Below are 21,699 nucleotides of genomic sequence, written 5' to 3' on the forward strand. Positions count from 1 at the left end.
ACATGCTATTTACTTGCCCACGCTGACCACTGATCCTCCATTTTTCAAATACAATGGACATTTTTTTAGCTTCCTCTAAGATCGGTGTGACCATTTATTTGTTAAAATATAAAGTTATTTTGTTACTTTTTTTATTATTATTAAAAAAAAAAAAATTAATGTGACCGTGACCGACTTGCTGGGAGGTGGCCACTCCACATCTACTATATGACTCATTTATTCCTAACTATTAACTAAGGCTCTGTGTGTGCAGTCATTCTGATTTCTAGTTACCTTTTCACTCTCAGTGTCCAGAGCAGACGTGGCTTCATCCAGCAGTAGAATTTTCGGTCGCCGGATAAGGGCTCGGGCTATGGCGATCCTCTGCTTCTGACCTCCAGACAGTTGGGTACCCTTATCTCCAACACGGGTGTTGTATTTCTACCAAAATGGAGAGGGGTAGCAGTAATAGTTGAAAGTGTTGTTGATTAACTCTATAGTCCAAAGGCCCTCCTAAGCCTCTAAAAGGTTTGCCAAAAGCCAACTGTTATCTGTGGTTAATTGTACCATGTATCATGCTTGAATCCCAACTGAATATCACTATATTATTACTGTGATATAGTCAGGCTGCATAAACAGTATGCAATATGGATTTTTTTCTCTGCTTAAAATAATAAATATGGATTTTATCTCTGCTTAAAAACCTTGACAGGGGTTTTAACCATCCCATACTCAGGTGTTTGCACATTCCCTGTGCTTGTGTGGGGTTCCTCCGGGTACTCCAGTTTTCCTGCCAAACTCCAAAGACATGGTGAAAAGCAGTGGCGTCACGCGGGGGGTGCGGCCCGCACCCAGGTGACACCATTGCAGGAGTGACACCAAAATGACTGACAGTCATTTTGGTGTCACCCCCTCTAAAAAGCCAGGCACTCGGTCATGGACCGAGAGCCCGACAGTGTCAGGAGAGAGGAGGGGACCCGGTGGCATACCTCATCCCCCGGGTGAGCGTCCCCTCCTCTCTCTGCCGGCGTCCATCACCAAGATGGCCGCTGGAAGGTATCAATCGGATGGCTGCACATGCGCGATGGTCGGGACACTCCTGGTGGAAAGTTAATTGGCTCCTGTTTAAATTCGCCCTGTATGTGTGTGCAGTAGGGACCTTAGATTGTACGCTCCTTAAGTGCAGGGACTGATGTGAATGTGCACTAAAGCGTTGAATAAAATTGTCAGCACTATATAAATACCTGTAATAAATAAGTAAATTGTATAAAAACATTGGTTTTAAACTAGGGATGTCCAGCTACCAGTTCAGATACCGGTGCCGATACTTGGCATTTTCTTGAAAACTACAAGGGCTGCAGAGGGGACCTTGCCCTGGCGCTCCACCACTGTCCTGAAATCATTAGTCTGTATTGTTTTAAAAAAACTGTCACATGACAATAAACAAAAATGTGTCAGTACTTGTATCTGTGAGTACTTGGGCAAGTATCAGTACAAGTATAAGTTGATACTTGAAAAAATGGTATCGGTGCATCACATATATATTTATAGAAAAATAATCATACATTAAAACAGAGATGTACAAATCCCAGGAGCTCCGTGTGCTCCTTACAAATGACAGCGGCCTCCTAACTTTTGAATTTTTCTCTAGTTTAGTCTTGGAGCTGGAAAAGTATCTGTACTTGTACTTGTACGGAGTACTGTACTTGGTATCTGAACATCCCTACTTTAAATAGAATTAATTTAATGGAGACCAATGGTGAGACAAGTAGTTGGTAGTTGGAATTTAAGAACTGCGACAGCAAGGAGGTTTCTAAGCTCATCATAGTGTCTATATATAAAGAATGGTTTGCTTCTTCAATGGAATACACATGGCTGCACTCTGCAAAGATCAGCAGATAGTAATCAGCTTTTTCCTTTTTATGAATGTGAGTCTTATCTGTGCAGTGCAGGCCTTATCGGTGATTCTTATCTGTACTGGTGTACATGGACTTCACTTTGAAGAAGTTATCTGTATTTTGCAGGTTGTTCGTGTCATTGCCATGTATTTTTCTTTCCCATTTATGACAGCTGTACAAATATGAATGACAGCTAAGGTTGTCACCCTTTCTTAAAAAAAGCCTAGTGTACCTGAACCCAAGAACAAAAATTTAGTATATTGACACTTGCAGTCGGAGAGTCCCTTGTGATCTTGCCAGTAACACACTTTCTGTCCTAGGGTGACAATGCTCACTAACCTTCCCGTATCTATGGAGAAGCAGTATCATCACCCTAGGACAGGAAGTCTAAGACTACAGAATACCTCCCCTTATCATCTTCCACATTACACAGGGAGAGGTTTTCTATGGTCCAAAGAGATAACTGGGAGCACTCCTACCTGATAACAGTCAACAGGAGCAGAGAGCACAGGAAGTTATCAGCGCACAAGATTTCTGGCAGAATTATCATGTATTTATGGATCTATTGACCAGATATAATAACACTCTTTCATTGGTACATTTAACAGTCCAAATGGGAGCAAATGAGAGAAGTTCATTATTAGGGTTAAACACTTGAAATAACTTTGTCCCAAATCAAACTTCAGCACAGTGGACATGATCAATACTTGGTGGTAACTCTGATTTTTGACCTCCTAGTGAGCTTTAGCCACTGAAGTATCTTCAGCAATCAACACTTCCACAAGTGTCAGATGCCTGGTCTTCTGCCACCCTCTGTGGTTCCATCTGATGCCTCTACGTCACCACCATATAGGGATACCATCTGTCAGGGATTCACCCGGACAGTCTGGGTTTTGAGTTCTGTATGTGCTGTGTCCAGGTTTCAGGCCAGCTGAAACCCAGACAAAAGATGTCACAATGTCAGGTGGACAGGGGCTACCATGGGGTCCTGGTGTTCTAATTTGAGTGCATGGAGGAGGCAGGGGACATGGAGGGACACTGGAATTTGGGGAGAAAGGAATTGTCTGAAACACAGGTGGCAGATAAGTCTTGAGGGGCACTCTCCCCTGCCTGTCTCTCCTTGCTCTCTCTCCTGGCTGTCTCTCCTTGCTCTCTCCCCTGACTGTCTCTCCTTGCTCTCTCCCCTGTCTGTCTTTCCTTGCTCTCTCCTCTGGCTGTCTCTCCTCGCTCTCTATCCTGGCAGTCTCTCCTCGCTCTCTTTCCTTGCTCTCTGCCCTGGCTGTCTCTCCTCGCTCATCCTTCTGGCTGTCTGTCCTCGCTCTCTCCCCTGGCTGTCTCTCCTCGGTCTCTATCCTGAGAGAACTTAATGTGGCAACACAATGTAGTTATTGTATACTTACATCAGGTAGGGTCTCGATGAAGCTCTGGATATTGGCCTCCTTGGCTGCTTGCTCAATCTCTTCTTGACTCACTGTTCGGCTGTTGTCTCCATACGCAATGTTCTCTGCTATGCTGCGGTCAAACAGCATGGGCTCTTGGGAAACGATGCCCATCTGTGCCCGTATCCACTGAATGCTCATACCCTTCACATCAGAACCATCTATGCACTGCAAGAGATACACAATGTTAGCTGTCAGACAATAACCAACAATGATACAAGATAGAAGAATGTCCTCCATAATAACATTTTATAGGCACCGCTGTTTCTCCATCTTAATCTTAAAAGCAGATATGTTGAGTGGGTTTATAGGAAGTTTATAGTCATAGATGGAAGCTTTGCTAAAGTTTCCCCATCTCTATTTTTTCAGCGGTGAATTAATGTATGTGCCGTGTCTCAGGTGGTAGAATGGTCCAGGTAGGATGTTTGCACAGTGTTCCTACAACCTTAGCTATGTAGTGGAAGTCCTTTCAATGTATATTCAATTTACAAGTTGACCCCTGACACCGGCTGATTGGCAGTGGCTGTTGATAAATGGAAAATGAACTTGGAGGCAAACAAATTGCATGTAAAAGAGTAAAACATAGGTGAAATGATGATGGAGAAGGAGCTGGATGTTTTGTAGATTATAAATGTAATAACAGCATGTAATTCCAGTCTTTAGCTTCTACGGCGGGGAGAGGCAAAGGGGTTGATTTACTAAAGGCAGATTTGCTGTTCACTTTGCAAGGTAATTTGTACTTGGCAGGGAAAGTTTCCCTTAACTTAGTGAAAGTGGTAAAATATCCCAGTGTGCAGGAACACTTCACCATCCCTCCTAGTTGGGAATAAATGACATACTCTTTAAATAGGTGTTATCATTTATCAATTTTCTGAGGTCTGCTGGTGCATTTTATATGTTCTGACTTACCCATGTCAAAACCTGAATCATGGATCTTTTAGAGGACTTGTTACACATATAGTGATGGAACTGCTTTAAAAATACACTTGTAAATACTGTATCCAAATATAGGAATGCATTACCACTTCTCCACAATGTGGGTCATAGAATCTTTCCAGGAGCTGGATGGTGGTACTTTTCCCGCATCCACTGCTACCCACTAATGCCAGAGTTTCTCCTTTCTCAGCAGTGATGTCCAGACCTTTCAGCACCACAACATCTGGTCTGGTTGGATAGATAAAGTGAATTCCCTTGAACATGATATTGCCATTGCATTGTGACTGCAATAAAAAAGACGCAAAAGCAATAATAAGAGACTAACCCATCTGAAAAATTTTAAACTGAGTCCTAGTGGCACCATTCTCTCAAAGTTAAGCAACATAATCATTCTCTACACAAGGGGATTATACTACGGAAGCACCACAAAAGAATCCAGTCATCTGAACAAGCCCTCGGACAATTTTGGGCGTTGTTGAATACTTTTTTTCTATAAACTGATAATCACTGGGTCTAGTGCCTCACCTCTAAGGCTCCATTCACACATGAGCGGTTTTCCGCACGTGTTCAGCTGTACGGATACGCGTGGAACCGCTCTAAGCATAAGAAACAATGCATTTATTGTGCATTGCTCAGACTATTGCAGGGACAGCGTGGTACAAAACCACGCGTCCCATAAAATAGTCCAAGCACGATTTCAGGGGCGGATTCCGCACATTCATGGCTATGTAAAGATTTTAGTGTTTTCGTGCCATGCGGTCTTTCAACAGGAAATGCAAACGCTATATGCGAATGAAGCCTGATTCCATTTGGAAACACGTGACAGGGTGACAATGCAGGAGAGCAATTGGGAGACATTGGCAGGGCGTTGTCACCCTGAAACAGGACCTGTCTGAACAAGGACCTTTATGGCAGGATCGCCAGGTGTTATTCTAATGAAAGCTCTACATTAATAAAGATTGCATATTATTTTTGAAATTACATCAACTTCTGAAAGATTTATATAGGATTTTAGTGGCTGGTTTACATATAATCTCAGTACTAAGCCAAACTTTTTACAACACTTGTATGATGAACTGCTATCTCTTGGATGAAAATCTACTTAGCATGATCCCCAGGATCTGTAAGAAGGATTCTGTGATTGAAGCTGACATTTTACCCAGACTGAGAAGTCAATATACTCACAGGTGTGTTTCCAGCAGTGCTGTAGCTGTCTATGAGGGGCTGTCTCTCCAAGAGGCTGAATATATGAGCCGCTGACACTTTAGCTTTAGCATAGTCTGGAGCAAAGGAGCTTGTTTGACCTAAAGCCATGGCTCCAAACACAACGGCTGAAAATACCCTGAAAGAAACATCAAGAACAGCTTATCATCATTTCTGCCTATGGTCAATGCTTTCTACTCTAAGGGCCCAGTCATACCATATCCAGTGCGTTCCGGCACGGTTCGAGGCCGGAACGCACTGGATCACAGAAATCAAGCCAAGCCGTGTTCTTGGGCGGGAGGGGGCGTAGTGGTGCCATTCATATCAATGGCTCCACAAGCACGCCCCCTGTTCCGGTGCAGTGCAATTTGAGAAAATGCTGCAAGCACTATTATTTCCAATCGCACTGCACTGGAAAGCAGGGCATTGCTGTACCTCACGTTCTGTTGCGGGCAGGGGGCATGTCTCCGGTGCCATTGACATGAATGGCACCACCACGCCCCCTCCTGCCCTAGAACATGGCCCGGTTTGATTTCTGCGATCCAGTGCGTTCTGGCCTCGAACCTTGCCAGAACGCACTAGATATGGTGTGACTGGACCCTAAGCCCTTGTTTTAAATGTGCATGATCAATCTAAACTCCAGGCAAGCAGATAAATACACAAATCAAATAAATATATGTGAGCTGTTCTACTCACCAAAGGATTTGTATTTCTGTCCCTTCAGTCCTGAGATTTACACAACTCTGCCACACCTCCAGGCCCGGATTCCCCACAAGGCCTCCGAGGCCCGGCCTCGGGGGGCACATAGCAGAGGGGCGGCAGCGCCATGGAGTCCCCCGACGCCCGGAACATGTAGTCCCGGGCGGTAAGTGGGGAATCCGGCCGTTCATTTACAAGTGATTGCGGCGATGTCGCCGCGATCACTTGTAATATGTGTGCAGTCCCCTCCCCTGCACCTACCTTCGGGTCTTCAGGACTCCTTCCTCCCCCTGGCCGCTGAATCTCTTTCCTGTCCCTGCTGCCGATGCAGTGAGCAGAGCGGCAGGGTTAAAACTAACCCTGCTGCTCTGTGTACACAGTGAGAGGGGAGAGCTGTGCTCTTCCCCTCTCACCTGTCACAGGATTTCCAGCACAGTACTGTGCTGGGGCTCCTGTATTGGAGGTGACAGGGTCAATAAAGAGAACCTGTCACCTCCAATTGTTATCACACAGGGGATTGTTTTCTCCTGTGTGGTAGCAATAAAGTGAAAAAAAATTGATAAAAAAATAAATAAATAATTTTAAAAATCAGAAATAATAATTCATTTTAAAAAATAAAAAAAGTGATCAAAAAGTAAAAAATAAGAATAATATTAAAAATAATAATGAAAAATAAATCAACAATAAGATAGAAAATTATAAAAAAAAATAAAACAAGCTAAAAATGCAAAACATAAATAAAAATAAAAAAGTAAGAAAAAATAAAGAAAAAAAATTAGAACTAACCCTGCCGCCCCTGCCATCTGGTTCCATTCTCCGTTGATTGGGGGGGGGGGGCGGGTTGGCGGGGGGGGGGCACATTGCGAAACCTGGCCTTGGGGTGGCAGGGAGAGCAAATCCGGCCCTGCACACCTCATAGCTCATGCTGCCAAGGCAGGAGACCTGATATTTCTCTGCTGCAGTGATATAACACTTACAGGTCTTGCCCCTCCTCCAGTCTGTGACTGGACAGTAAAAATAATAGCAGCAGAATGATGAGCTCACATTCTGTCACTCTGCTCCCCTCATATTAGCATGTTCCTTGCTGCTTCTCCCTCTCCCAATCTAAGCTCTGCAGAACATTGCTAGAGACTCATACCAATTTACATTCAGGTTCTTATGCTGCTAACACTTTAAAATGAAATAGTTGCTTTAATATGTGTATTTTATATCTGTCTGGTGTTTAGCTTCCAAACAGAGATCATAGAAAGTTGTCAAGTAAAATGTAGTAAGCACATGTAATTGAAAAATAAGAACAGATATGGATACATTGAAAATGAAGCATACAAAGCATACAGATAAAAGAAATTGTAGTATTAACAAGCTTAAAACTGATTTGATTTACTTTACATGCTTTCTCATACAATTCTTTCTGTTTATAAATGGATAGCGCATGCCTTTTCCTTAACTGTATGCTTAGAGTTCAACATTTTTCTGGATTGTAGTAGATACATTTATATTAAGGGAAAATACTTACAGAAACACATTGTCAAAGGTCATGTATCCTTCCTCCACCAAATAGGCACCAAACCTGAAACTACAAGCATACGCAAAGAACATGATAGCCTGAGATAGGCCGTAGGAGAAGCCTTGCATATGTGCGTTCTTGACAGAATTCCTGAAACACAGAGCAATTAAAATCATAGTTATGCTAAGTGTTTGTGGTGGCCAAGCAATACTGGGATCTTTAGCACCCAAGGCGACATGGCCAAAGTGTGCCACCTCCCCCCAACATGAACAGCAGTTAACTAATTTAGGAGTATTGGTTGCAGGTCCTGCACTTTTTGTGGCCCTTCTTCTGCCTGCCACTCGGCCTGGCCTTAGGGGATAAACTTTATCAACCAGGGTGCCCTTGATGTTGCTAGATGTTTCTTGAGCAATGGCAGGTTGACCACTGGCCTGATAGTCCTGCATAGTTTGGGCACTGAGACCAGTGGAACCTCTTCTCTCTTAGGCAAATAGAAGGGAGTCCTTCTTCCACTGACCACCGAGCTAAAGGTGGTCAGTGCAATGACCTTCAAAGTCAGGGGGAACTTATCTACTGATTACCAATGAAAGGGGACACAGTGTTGTCATTCTGCAGTGTTTGCTCTTTAATTGGCCACCATATATGACAGATCTGGTTGGCAGCCCAATGGCTTAATGAAGTTGCTCACACAGGTGCTGCAACACTACTGTGATTTGTGAGGCAGAGGCTAAAGCTGGCCACAAATGGAGCAAAATGTAGTTCTCGATGAACGGGACCAACATTTCCTCCATGGGGGGCCCCATCAGCAACCTCCCACCTAACATCCTTCGATCTGAAATTCGAAGGAGCCCGCTGGAAATTTTCAGGCAAACAGTGAATACAGCCAGTCAGTTGCAGCCTGCAAGCTGAACGAACAAAATCTACTAATGTATGGCCAGCTTTAGTGTTGTCAGCCTACAACAAGGGAGCTGCTCCTGGCAAAATTTTGCAGGTAAAAAAATTTGCAACGGATTCACAAAAAATGTATACAGTGATACAAACGTACTAAAAATAGATTTGGCTCGTATTCACTTTTAATGTGTTGTTTTAAAGGAAAACAAAAAAACTTATTTTCTAACCTGTAAGGACCTTCCAGCTTTTCTTTAAACAGGATTTCAAATTTCTGCTCTCGGGTTAAAGATACAACTGTCCGAATGTTTTCAATGGCATCAAGGGCAACCTTAGATAAAAAGGAATTTGGCATAAAGTTTAATTATTTGGTTTTCGTCATTAGATATATCTAAAGCCAAAACATTTTATTAGCTTTGTATAGAGAAGGGAAAGGTTATAACACCTGCCAATTTTATTTTATAGATATAGATTTATAGATTTCCTTTCACTTCCTCTCCTGGAGACAGGAAGTGCGGGGGAAATGTGTCCTATGAGAGAGGAAATCCGGTCTCAGTTGTCCCCATTGGAAGGTTAACCTTCTATTCGTGTTCCGGTGACAAGTGTTAACATTTAGCAATATCCCATCACTTTTTTTGATGATGGTCAGCAGAACCGATAGAAAGGGTATATCCACACCAGATTGGACCTGCAGACAGCTTACATGCCTCTCTCTGCTCAAGCAGTAAACACACTACATAGGTAGAACCTGGGCATAGGCATAGAAAGCTCCAATCCTTCCTCAGCTGCCGGGGATGACAGGTAGAGGGAGTCGGCAAGCAGCTCTAGCTCTCCTGCTCTATCCACTGCATCTGGTGCACACATGCAACACTTTTACATTCTGAACATGGAACTACAATGCATTGTACTCACTTTTCCTGCCATTTCTAAATCTGCTTTGTCTTTTTTGGCATGCCCAGCGAACATCTTCATCCTGATGATGGAAGAAATTACCAAGATTGGTATAATGACCAGTAGGAGAAGAGTCAGCTGCCACCCGTATATGAAAGATATGATGAGAGCAGTGCCCATGTTTGCAATGTTCTGACAGAGTGTTGCCAGTCTGGCCCCTGTAGCCTGCAAGACACAAAACAGATTACTGTCCCTTCCAGTAGTACCAGTAAAGAGAATTATTTATTTCAGTGCTCAGAATAGGCAGAGTAGCAGGCATGCAGTATAACAGAAACCATAAGGTGCATGCTGTTATCTTTACTACACCTTACCAGAACCAGAGCCCCTCCCAAAAAATCCTAAGCAATGAGCTGTTAGAGTTCTGAAAGGAAACCTAAGAGCTTTTTTTTTTTGACAGTAATTGAAGGTTTTACTGTTCTCCAGCACCCTGGACAGTGTCAGTTATTAACCCTGAACAAATGTTATCCTCCATTGGGGCTTTAGGCCTGATTCACACCTAGGCAACAGCGCTTTCACACTTAGAAACGTGCATTTTTCGCTGAACAGTTTTACACGCTTGTATTAAGTCGCACATTTGTAAGAGCAGATTGTGACACATTGATGTAAATGAGGGAAATCCATGCTGGAACGCACTGGATTAGGTATGAACAAGCCTGTAATCTGCCAAAAAGAAGCTCATGTACTTTTTCCAGCTACAGGCTTATTCAGCAGTGACAATACACGTAGTGGGAACCAGGCTTTACAGCTTCACATTGGGCTGTATAACAACACACACCTATGGGGAGATTCAGATTCCTATAAATGCCTTTTTCATGACTGGTTGATTAGAATTATCTGACTTGTTCATAGGGCAAAACAAGAACCAGAACAAGAAAGGTATTAGTTCACTTACTCCTTGAACCTTTGAAGCATCAGAAGCCAGTCTTGTGGTTAAAGCACCAGTGCTGTTTTTGGAGTCGTCAAACCATCCAATTTCCTTTAAGAAAAAAAAGCACAAAAGACAGGAATTAGCCAGATGTCAATGAGCAAAAGAACAGATTTGGAATTTTGCCGTGTCATCTGTCTCTTCTCTCTTCCTAGCCCAATCCTAGTTAAAGAATAAGTGCACTTTAAAAAAAAATGCAAATTATTGCACCTGAAAGGCAGTATGAACTATCCCTTCACCTGAACACACCACCAAACCTATCAAACCAAAAGGAATACCTTGACCTGACAATTCCGCAGCAATGACTAATGATCCATGGATCCAGAACTCTCCAGCTACTTTTAGAGGTGCCTATTCTATGTCACTCCAGTCATCCAACTCCCAGAGCAGCAGAAAGGGGAAATGGTTATATTTCATATACTGCTTTGTTTACCCGGATACAATAAAGGAGTTAGTGTGTTCTGAATGTGCACTTATATGTTAAAAGGTATCTAAACACAAGAACAAAAATTAAATATATGTAGATTAGATGTGGTAGCTGCATGAGTTTTCTTTTTTCAGGCTCTTTATTATTATTTATTTTTACCTGGTGATCCTGCCATCAACACATTTCATGTCAGTGCTGATTCACTGTACTGTATCAATGGATTAACAGCATTGTAAACCTAGAACTGGAAGTGTTTTAGGACTAAAGAAAACCCTCCAACCCTCTCTCCTTCTCCATAAAATAGGGAGTAGATGTTCTGCAGTCCAAAGAAAGAGCTGAAAACAATACTAACTGAAAACAGTAAGCACAAGCAGACAGCATAGAAAGTTATCAGGTCACGAGATGTTTGGCAGGTATTTACTTTTTTTTATTGAAAGGGTTACACCACCTTTCCTATAAAAGTTACCATGCAAATAACTGTCCCCAGTAGATTAAAAAATCACTTTTCATGTTTGAAAAAAGGATCTTTATTTAAATAATGCACCTGTAAGCCACGCATGGCTTCTCCCAAGCCTGTCTGAAAAACTCCCAATGTGAGTAACCCTCCCTGACCAGGTGTACATGGTACTGTTGGCACCCTTCCACTCAGCATCCCTTGATCAGCTGATCTAAGGAGCCGGTTGGAGAATTTCTAGCCAAATGGAGCGGGCCACTGTCAGCATACAATGCAAACAGTTTGTAAGCGTTAATGGAGGAATCTGTTATATTTTCTTCATTCAGCCCGCAGGTTGAACAAAGAACATATACCGTATATACTCGAGTATAAGCCGAGTTTTTCAGCACATTTTTTGTGCTGAAAAATGCCCCCCTCGGCTTATACTCGAGTCAGCGTCTCGAGAACTTTGCTATGTTTTTTTTTTTCTTCTTACTTACCTCGCTGAGCGTCGCGTCACTGCTGCTCCGTAATTTTATTGGTATCTATCTTCATTTTGTACATTTACCAGTAGCTGCCTCATTTCCCACCCTAGGCTTATACTCGAGTCAATATTTTTTCCCAGTTCTTTGTGGTAAAATTAGGTACCTCGGCTTATATTCGGGTCGGCTTATACTTGAGTATATACGGTAAGTGTGTATAACCGGCTTATCTGTCACAGTAGTGTCTGAGCTCAGCATTGTGCAACAGAGGCAGAGAGATAGAGCAAACTTCATTTGTGTAGGGATTTGAATGAGGCTGAAGGCTCATTCCTGCAGTGTTGAGGGGATGTGCCCAATGTATGGAGTGTCCTGTCATCTAAGTGCGTTCACTCTAGGAGTTTTTCCGAAAAGCTTGAGAGAGGCTGCGGACGGCCTACATATATGACATTTAAAGAAGCTTCTTTTTTTATAGGAAAGTGTTTACATTGGTGGTCAGGGAAGACTGCCCACCTTTATTGTGGTGGTCAGAATGCCACCCTTACAGATATCAAAAATATAATTGGTGCCTTCCACTTGCTCTGCAAGAACTGGAACTATGTAAGCACCATCAGATGAGCAGTTAATCAGCCACAGCTTAAGGAACCCCTAGCAACCTGAGGAACCCTAGAGTACCAGGTAACCCTGGCTGAAAATGGCTTCCCTTGTACTTGTTCAAGGGTTGTCCGGATATTGGTCTGAATTGCCCCCATTATTTGAGGCCTCTTTGCACCGACAATATCTTCACTGCCTTATCTGTACTATGCACTGATAGATAAAGATTATAGTTTAATTTTCAGGCTGTGTCACATCACAAAACAGAGCAGAGCTCTGCATTCAGTATATACATGTCAGTGGGCAGTGGCTAACCTGTCTCAGCATCGCTTTGAACGTTAGAAGTCTCAGTCTCTTTGTAAGAATCTCTCCTGCTTTTCCAAAAGTAAATCCCTGAATAAAAAAGAAAAAAGAAAAATGTCACAGAATATATACGTGTAACAGTAATTTTAAAGGAAATGTATAGATGCTTTGTATATATTTTCTTTATTTCTTGTTAGAAAAGTTGATCAGGGTGTCTATACATGGCTGTGCAGGTCAATAAGCACCGGGGTAAGACACTGTGCACAGCGTAATGTGAAAGATCTGGTGAGACACACCACCCTCTGCAGTACAAGTCTATTACTCAGCTATGTAAGCACAGAGCACTGGGGTGGGAGGGCAGGAAGCTGCATTTCAATGAGAGATAAAGATATTTAAATAATTTTCAATTTAAACATCAGTCACAAATCTTAACACTCATTCCTAGAGGACTGTCCAACTTCAACTGGGCTTTAAGAGTTTCTACTATAAAGTTGTCTGAGGGTGACTTTCTGTTCTTGCATATCATTAGCGAGAATAGAGAATGACTGATAATTAGAATATGATAAGAAAAATGGCATAAAGTAATAACAATGGGTGAATACCGAACCCATATACTTGCCTGAAGGAAAAAGGTCACGAAGGAGATTCCTCCAAGTGCCACAAACATTAACGAGAAGAAGTTGCTTTTCGATCTAATCTCATCTGCCTGGCCTGCAAATACCTGAGAATTGATGATTGATATCACATATTAAATTGAGCTCCAGCCAAAACATGGAAATAAATTCAACTTTAAAGTGGTCTGTAGCTAAAATATAAAACATTTCTTTGTGTAGATTGTTATAGGGTCAGTCCACCCAAAATTGACATTTCTGGAGGACATTGCTGGAGGGTTAAGCCTTATATCTCTCAGGGAGTCTAGAGATCTCTGCGAGTTCCACGAGTCTGCACACATGCTGAGCCCATTATGAGGGGACCCCAGCGTTCCTTCTGAGTATTTTATTTATCTTCCGTTATTGACAATGTAACAGAAGGAGATGGAACACAAGAATGTGGACAGTAACCTCCAAAACTACCAGGAAGACAGGGACAATCAAAAATGATATTAGTGAGATCTTACTGTTTGAGTATCCAAGACTTTTAGGAAGACAGGGACCAGACCTTTCAGAAGACGGGGCTGACTAAGCCCACCAGTCTCCACATTAGCTAGAATATTCTAATCGAGTTCTTGCTGTCAGATCTTACTGTGTTTGGCTCAACTATCGTGTAAATCAATACTACATAAAAGTCGAAAGACACATCTTTTTTTTTTGTACTTTTGTACTTCCCCTTCACATCTGGCATGATAACAACACTCGCTGTCAGATGAAATATATAAAACTAGTTTTGTAGCTTGACACAACTCTTCCAATACCCAAGAACTGAAAAATAGAACAGGGTGGAGGAAAACAGCTTAATACATAGCTAACATACCCCGATAATCCTGGAGAATATAATAGAGAATGCGGGCCGTGTGCCACCATTGATTATTGCACAGATGACTCCTACCACAAAGTATGGCCATTCCGGTTTGTTTAGCTTCAGGACCTGGAAGAATGAGACTGGTGGAGGCTCCTCACTCTGTGAAACACATAAGACAGCAATTATATTAGGATTGTTTTGATTATTTATAATTTTCTTATTTTACCATCCTGTCCCCATAGCAATAGGTGGCTAAAATATATCCTGCCATCAATACATTTCATGTCTGTGCTGATTCACCGTTCTGTATCTATGGATTAGAAGCATTGTCAACCTAGAACTGGAATTGTTTTAGGACTAAAGAAAACCCTCCTACCCTGTAATTGTTGCCTGTCGAGCAGAACCCATTGATCTGGGGTCCCATAGTAGACAGCAACATGACCAAATGCTGCATCATTCATCACGTGATATTAGGTGAGAAGGAGCAGAGTTCAGGCAATGCTAGCCAATCAGGGGTTCTGTCCCAGGCACATTTCCCCCAATCATCAGTCATGTTTACCCCTTTATCCCAAACCCACCCAACAAACATCTCATACAATGCAGTTGAGTTGCAGTCCTTAGATGGGGTGTCTGCAGTCATTTTGTTTTTTCCTTTATTTTCAACCAATGATCCTGCCCATAACACACTTCCTGTTCTAGAGTAACAAGCTCACTCACTGTACTTTTTCTTTTGAGGATCAGTTTTGCCACCTCTGACGCCTTTGTAATGAAACAAAACAGAGACGACTTATGGCCAATAACACTTCTTAGCTAGTGCTTTTAGACAGGTCTGCTATGGGTTCCTGCACACTTCTGCACTTTGCATGATTTAAAAATAAATAAATAAGGTAGTTCAGAAAAAAAGGGCAAAAAGAGGCTGTTGTTACATTTTTACTCATGACTCAAGCTACTAGTATATGCCTCAGATTTGTCTGTGAAGGTTCTCATTTACCCAGGTCATGGAATAGCTAGTAGTGGCTAACTACTTCTAGCTGTCCCAGACTTCATGGCACCTTAGGATTCGATTATGTAATTAAACCAGGATGTTTTCAAAACCTTTCACATATCCCACCATGTACTTGGACAATCAACATTTGCCTTGACACATTACTAGACAACATGGAGATTGGATTAAAGAAGAACTCCAGGCAAAAGTGTTCTTAAAGTGACACTAAACTCAAGAGTTAAATCTTAAAAATTAATTCAGGTACCTTAACTATAAAAAAAATGTTTTATCTTATTTGTTTATCACTCGGCTGTAGATCCTCGAATCATCTCTGAATTGGTGCTGACACTGTCCTTCCTTCTGGAGGGTGGCTACTTTTGTTCCCCATGGTCCCTGTGCGTGTTGTAAAGTAGCCACTGCTCCCGTGATGGATTACAATCTCAACACATCTTAGTAAACTAACCGTGAGATTGTAGTCCATTACGGGTGCAAGCTTGGAGCTACTTGATAAGCGGTGAAACATCTTCAACATTACAGAACAAATCCAGTAAATTGTGATTAACTACTATTAGCTATATTCTTTGTGTTCTGTGTGTCTTGTTGTTCTGAGGTTCTCTCCATGTTTTTCCTGCTGGACAATCTCCTGACCAGTTTATCCTTTAGGCCTGGTGTATCTTCATCATTTCCATTCTCATCGTCATCATCTGCCGCTTCTACAGACTGAGAATCAAACAGAGCGTGGGAAAGCAGAATTACGTTGTACATGTATTGATTGTGCCTGTGCTTTGCAACAATCTGGAATAGGAACGAGCAACACCTTTAAGTGCCATTTAAATTAAAGTGTATGTAAACCCTGAAAATTAATTATCCTATTTGTTCACTTTTAGTCTGATTATTGTGCAAGGGGAAGCATTTTGTTATATTTGTTTGATATAGCCACCCCCCCAACAAAAATACCTGTTGAGCTTATTAGAAATGCAGAGTTGTCCGGTGTCCTCTACACATTTCCCGTCTTATCTCAAAGAGTCTACTTTATCTCTTCTAGTTGTTATCATGGACTACACGATGATTAGCCTTTATGTTGTAGAGATCGGAGAGTGGATGAGTAGTTTAGCAAAAGACACAGGACAGGGCTGACACCGCTCAGTTCACAAAAATGCTGTGTGTTGTCAGCCCACAACAGGGTTTAGGTGCTTTTTCTGCACTTGCAGGGTCTTCAAGTAGACCATGCAATTTAGGCAGGGTCTGCTTATTCTGTGTGGCCCCCTTCCTTGAACACTGCATATAGGAACCTTTTTATCCTCCAGCATTTTAGGGAAGGGGCACCTTTAATAAGCAGACCTTGTCACTGGGGTGAAAGGTCCACTTTAATAAGATAAAACATGGGGAAATGTGTATGTATTTAAGAGATACACTATTTTTTTATATATATTTTTATTATATGCTTTATTGTGCACCGACACACTTTTTAAGGGATAGGAGGGCTTACTTACAATAAAAGCTTAAAAACTGAGAATTTTCAATCAAAAACAAAAGTGTCTTAGAAGCGCCCTAACTATAAATGTTCCCAATGTATGTATATAAATAAAACAATCAAACATTTTGTAACTAAATATTTTTGTTCGTTTAGTTCTTCAAGTTTTTGATATAGTAGAACGTGTGTTGGGTCTAAATTGCTGTCTGTGCCTTTATTGCTGAGTAAAGATAAGCTAGGGGTCGGTCTGAACCAAAGCCCATCCAAACCCAGAAGAAAGTCATCAGTGCTGGTACAATCAAACACTTTCCACACCAATCTTCCCTGGGCTCTGACAGTCTAAGGACTGTTTTGGCCAGTCGAGAACAGAAGAGCTTTTCTGTGCATGCACAGACAAAATCCCATTCATTGCTATGGAGACGCTGTTTATTATTGGGATGTTAAACTACAGATTACCGAGATTTACTGGTGAATTTAAGTACATCCTCCTAATGAAAGAATTCAACAGATATTTACCTGCATGCTGACAAGTTTATAGTAGATTCCTTCTCTTTTCATGAGCTCGCTGTGACTTCCCTGCTCTGTGATGACGCCATTGTCGAATCCAGCAATACTGTCCACATTTCTGATTGTGGATAAGCGATGTGCGATTATAATGGTAGTCCGGCCTGTTCTGGCCTGTGTAGAGAAGTAGAAATTCAGATTTTAGGCAGGTATACTGGCAGCATTTAAATATAGTTAAAGGACCAATGTTCCCAGAGCTGCAAAGCCTTTGCAGAGAAAACGTTTGTACTGGGTCCTCTTTTTACTGCTTATGCAGACAGACAATGGCTCCTTTCCATTCCTATGGGTGACCTGTGTGCATTGTTGCATCCAAGCATTCAGGTTTTCAGATCACCCATAGAAATGAATTGGGCTGGGCACAGTGGAAATAAGATATTAGTGTAGGCGTGGGAGTGTTTAGACAGTGTAGCGCCCTCAGGGCCGGCCTTAGGCCTTTAAATACAGTGAGGGAGGATCCATCCTCAAACTATGACTATGCACTTGACCCTGACCAATCCCTGAGTAGGATGACTCAGAGGTATGGCTGAGGGCAGGTAATAAAAGGTCTGGGGACACTGTGCAGAGGTCTCTTTCCCCCCCTGGGGCCTCTCCCTAGGAGGCTAATGTGATTCAAGTGACTGGCCTGGGCCTCAGCACATGGCAGGTGCTGAGGGGCCTAGAAGCCTGGGACACCATAGGTACTTTGCTTGGGCCCCATACACGTGTTGTTCTAAGAGGATACTACTACTAATCTGGAGTGCTCCTTGGCAAGTGGCAGGTGCTGAGGGCACATAGATTCCAGATACTTCTGAGAAAGACCTGATGGAAGCTGGGCCGGAGGTGGAGTCTTCTTGTTAAGGGGTACCGCAGAGGAGCTGGTGAGAGCGTCCATCTGGGACCCCCAAGAGAGATCCCTTACCCTATTCCAGGTGTCTGTTCTAGAAGAAGCCAGAGGTCCTTATCTGAGTCCAGAGATAGCTACCCTTTTTCATATAAGTTACTGGACCATCCTGGCTGTTTGCAGTATTGGTAAAGAAACCTTTGATCCCTCTGACCAGATCTCGTTGCTATGGGCCTTAGCGGTTGCTAGGATAGGAAGCAGTCCTCTGAAGAATTCACCAGGGCATCCTACAGATCCTAAAACCTCTCTCCTGTTAATCCTTGCAAATAAATCTACAAACAAGACCCTAAGACTGGCGTCCATTCTGTCTGTGAGTGTCGGTGTGCTGTTGTTGATCCAAGAGGGCCGGTGGCTGGAGCAAACAGGTAGGAGAACCTCAATTCATACACAGCGGCTCCTTCGGGGGTGAGCGCTACAACAGCTTACCAAGAGAATGCAAGGGGGGTATTTCACTAGTGTAACAATGCTCATTCATAGTCCAATGAGAAGCTTGGAGGTAGGGAGGTGACACATGAAGCTATGGAACTGCATGTAGCTATGAAGCAACAGAAGTGTAACCCACTGGCTTTACAGTGTGGCATGGGTGTGTGAGTCACAAGAAAGGCTGAACAGAATGGGAAATATTTTGGCATATATCACAGTTACCATTTATTTTCTGTGTTAAGCTGTTTGCCTGGAGTTCCACTTTATAAAATACTCTCATGACTCTGGTTTCAGGTAATGTAGAGGAAGAGCAGCAGCATAAGCCTAACGCTGGCCATACACTTTAAGAAAATGTAGAAAAATAACTTGATTCACCCATTTATGGTAAAGAGCATATATAGAGAAATCTCCCCTGTTGGCTACTGCATTGGAACAGCCGGCAAACGTGGTTGTCAAAATATCCAAAATGTGTCGGCAGCTGATTGGCTGCAATTACTGTCCAAACATCAATTTTCTACCTGCCTCCTTTCTCAAGAATACATATCCCATCATGCATTGCTTGCAGCAAGCAGTGATAATGTTACATTGTTCAGATGTTGATCTGTAGCTCAGAAAGCAGGCGGTGGTGATGCAAGCAATTTCATATTCACAGGGCTGAGTGAAATCGTGTTATTTGTTATGGATGATACTAATACCTTTTTTTAATCACAGTGACAATGAAAGTTAGCTTTTACAACTGACATTATGTCTAATTCTACATTTATATGGCCATATAGATACCTTATCCAGAGCTGTCTGGACATTGGCTTCACTCTCTGTGTCCAGAGCAGAGGTGGCCTCATCCAGAAGAAGAATTTTGGGGTTGCGGACCAGCGCCCGTGCTATGGCGATCCTCTGCTTCTGACCTCCGCTCAGTTGTGTTCCTCTCTCCCCCACCAGAGTGTCAAATTTCTAGAAATAAACATACCAGGTAATATAGTGGTCTCCTAAAGTGAAAACTGACCTTGTAATATAAGGGATGGACATACCATTTGGCTAGAGAGGGCCTTCTGGGAGGGAGGGGCCAATTTAAACTACAAGTGGGCCCGGTGAACTCTTATAATTTAGAAGATTTTACTCACATCCGGTAACCCCATGATGAAGTTGTAGGCATTGGCTTCCTTTGTGGCCTGTTCAATTTCCTTCATTGTGACGTCATCTCGCCCATAGAGGATATTCTCTGCAATTGTAGTGTCAAAGAGAACCGGTTCCTGGCTCACCACACCAATCAGCTCTCGTAGATATCTAGTGTTGAGGTTACGGATATCTTGTCCATCAAGTGAAATCTACAAAACAGTTATAGGAATATATACAGTTCTAAGCAATGCTGCTATTGCATTATCAAAGTTACGGATCATGCACGGTCTTTGAGTACATTCACACAGCTATGGGTTAGCATTTGCCTCACATTGCATTGGGACATACTGTGGACATGACATTAACATGTTAAAGCTTATATGAGATTTTAGAGGCCCAGAAAACTATGGGGAACTTCAAGCTGCACTTACCGAGCCTTCCTCTGGATCATAGAACCGCTGAATGAGCTGGACTGCGGTACTTTTACCGCAACCACTACTTCCAACTAAGGCCACAGACTGGCCACTTGAGATCTTCAAGTTCAAACCTTTCAAAACCTGCCAGGAATGGAGATGAAATTAGCGCTATACGGTTTATTATTTCCATGTGATTGTTTGTGAAGTGATTGCAGTTGCTGACCTGGACATCGGGTCTAGACGGGTAAGAAAATTTCACATTTCTGAACTCAATATCTCCTTTTATCTTGTCAGGTTTATGTCCTACTGTAGAAAAACTGTCAATTTTCGGTTCCTGAAAGACAGAATATTTTTGGATCAGACTGAATGATATGCAAATTCCACCTGTAAAGGGAAACTTTGGTGTATTCAGAGTTCTGAATAGCCAGCACAGGCATATGGCACATGGCAGCAATCCTGCCGGGAGTGACACAAGTAACCATTCATTAGGTTGCTGAATGTCAGGAACAGTTCCAGATTGATGCTCTGCCCGCCCCTGCCATCCAGCTAGGTCTTCATTGTACACACTTTGTACATTCCCTGGGAGGAAAAAAAGACCCTTCTACTCTGACATCATCTACAGGCAAATCATGGGAAGGAAAAAGATCCTTCTCTCTGACACTGTGGCGGACCTAAGGAACAAAGGGCCCTGGTGCAAGATTCCCCCCCCCCCCAAAAAAACCCCCCACAAACACAGCGCTCTCCTCCCATAGTCCTCTATAGAGGGTGCCATTCTGCATTGCTGCAACAGTACTTTATACAACATTGGGCTACAAATAATAATTATTTTAATTAGGGTTGCACAGATACCAAGTACCGTACTCGGTACAGGTTCAAGTACCGATACTTTTGAGCTCCAAGACTAGACTAGAGAAAAATTCAAAAGTTAGGACGCAGCTGTCATTTGTAAGGAGCACACGGAGCTCCTGGGATTTGTACATCTCTGTTTTAATGTATGATTTTGTTTTTATAAATATAAATAAAGTGACGCACCGATACCAGTTTTGCGAGTACAAGTACTGATACATTTGTGTTTCATGTCATGTGACAGTTTTTCTACAACAATACAGACTAATTATTTCAGTACAGTGGTGGAGCGCCAGAGCCGGGTCCCAGCTGCAACCGCTGCAACCCTGGTAGTTCTCATGAAAATGCCAAGTATCGGCACTGGTACTCGAAAAGTATCTGTGCATCCCTAATTTTAATGAATTCTTTACCCTTACGTCTTCTGGCTGGTCTTCAGTCTTCACCTGTTTCCTATGTGTTTTCTGTTTGCTGGGCCCTTACTGCCATCCGAGGCCCCATGATGTGCCTGCAGGGCTGTCTCCAGTGCCTCCTTGTTCCGCGGCTCCCTCCTCACAGCGGCCGGCGGGCCTCATACTATCTCAGCCGGCAACTGCTCTGACATCATCTACAGGCAAATCATGGGAAGGAAAAAGACCATTCTACTCTGACATCCTCTCTGGGCATATCATGGGAAAGAAAAAGACCGTTCTACTCTGATATCCTCTCCGGGCATATCATGGGAAGGAAAAAGACACTTCTAGAAGGGCTTCCTGAATATTTATCTCCTTCCCCAGCCCACATCATTGGCGATAAAACTCCTGACTACAGCCTAGCTGTCCTCTAAATTTAGATGGGGACACCCCTGTATATGGAAGTGTCCCTACATGTGTATAGTGC

General features: G+C 42.7%; 1 protein-coding gene across 1 annotated transcript in view; it reads right to left on the reverse strand.

Moving 5' to 3' along the window:
• LOC108795588 (multidrug resistance protein 1A-like) overlaps window positions 1-21,699 on the reverse strand; it is a gene marked incomplete at its 5' end in the record, with an annotated part of 37,999 nt that overhangs the window by 3,042 nt on the left and 13,258 nt on the right. Inside the window, 17 exons of the mRNA XM_018566864.1 lie at window positions 274-420; window positions 3,278-3,484; window positions 4,339-4,536; window positions 5,438-5,594; window positions 7,671-7,811; window positions 8,780-8,880; window positions 9,462-9,665; window positions 10,393-10,476; window positions 12,674-12,751; window positions 13,281-13,382; window positions 14,132-14,278; window positions 15,403-15,423; window positions 17,095-17,256; window positions 19,226-19,396; window positions 19,567-19,770; window positions 19,993-20,118; window positions 20,201-20,311. Coding sequence (XP_018422366.1) covers window positions 274-420; window positions 3,278-3,484; window positions 4,339-4,536; window positions 5,438-5,594; window positions 7,671-7,811; window positions 8,780-8,880; window positions 9,462-9,665; window positions 10,393-10,476; window positions 12,674-12,751; window positions 13,281-13,382; window positions 14,132-14,278; window positions 15,403-15,423; window positions 17,095-17,256; window positions 19,226-19,396; window positions 19,567-19,770; window positions 19,993-20,118; window positions 20,201-20,311 — 2,361 coding nt within the window. The remainder of the gene's footprint in view (window positions 1-273; window positions 421-3,277; window positions 3,485-4,338; window positions 4,537-5,437; window positions 5,595-7,670; window positions 7,812-8,779; window positions 8,881-9,461; window positions 9,666-10,392; window positions 10,477-12,673; window positions 12,752-13,280; window positions 13,383-14,131; window positions 14,279-15,402; window positions 15,424-17,094; window positions 17,257-19,225; window positions 19,397-19,566; window positions 19,771-19,992; window positions 20,119-20,200; window positions 20,312-21,699) is intronic.

Source organism: Nanorana parkeri, unplaced genomic scaffold, assembly GCF_000935625.1.
Source record: "Nanorana parkeri isolate BGI_ZX_2015 unplaced genomic scaffold, ASM93562v1 scaffold984, whole genome shotgun sequence".
Lineage (NCBI taxonomy): Eukaryota > Metazoa > Chordata > Amphibia > Anura > Dicroglossidae > Nanorana > Nanorana parkeri.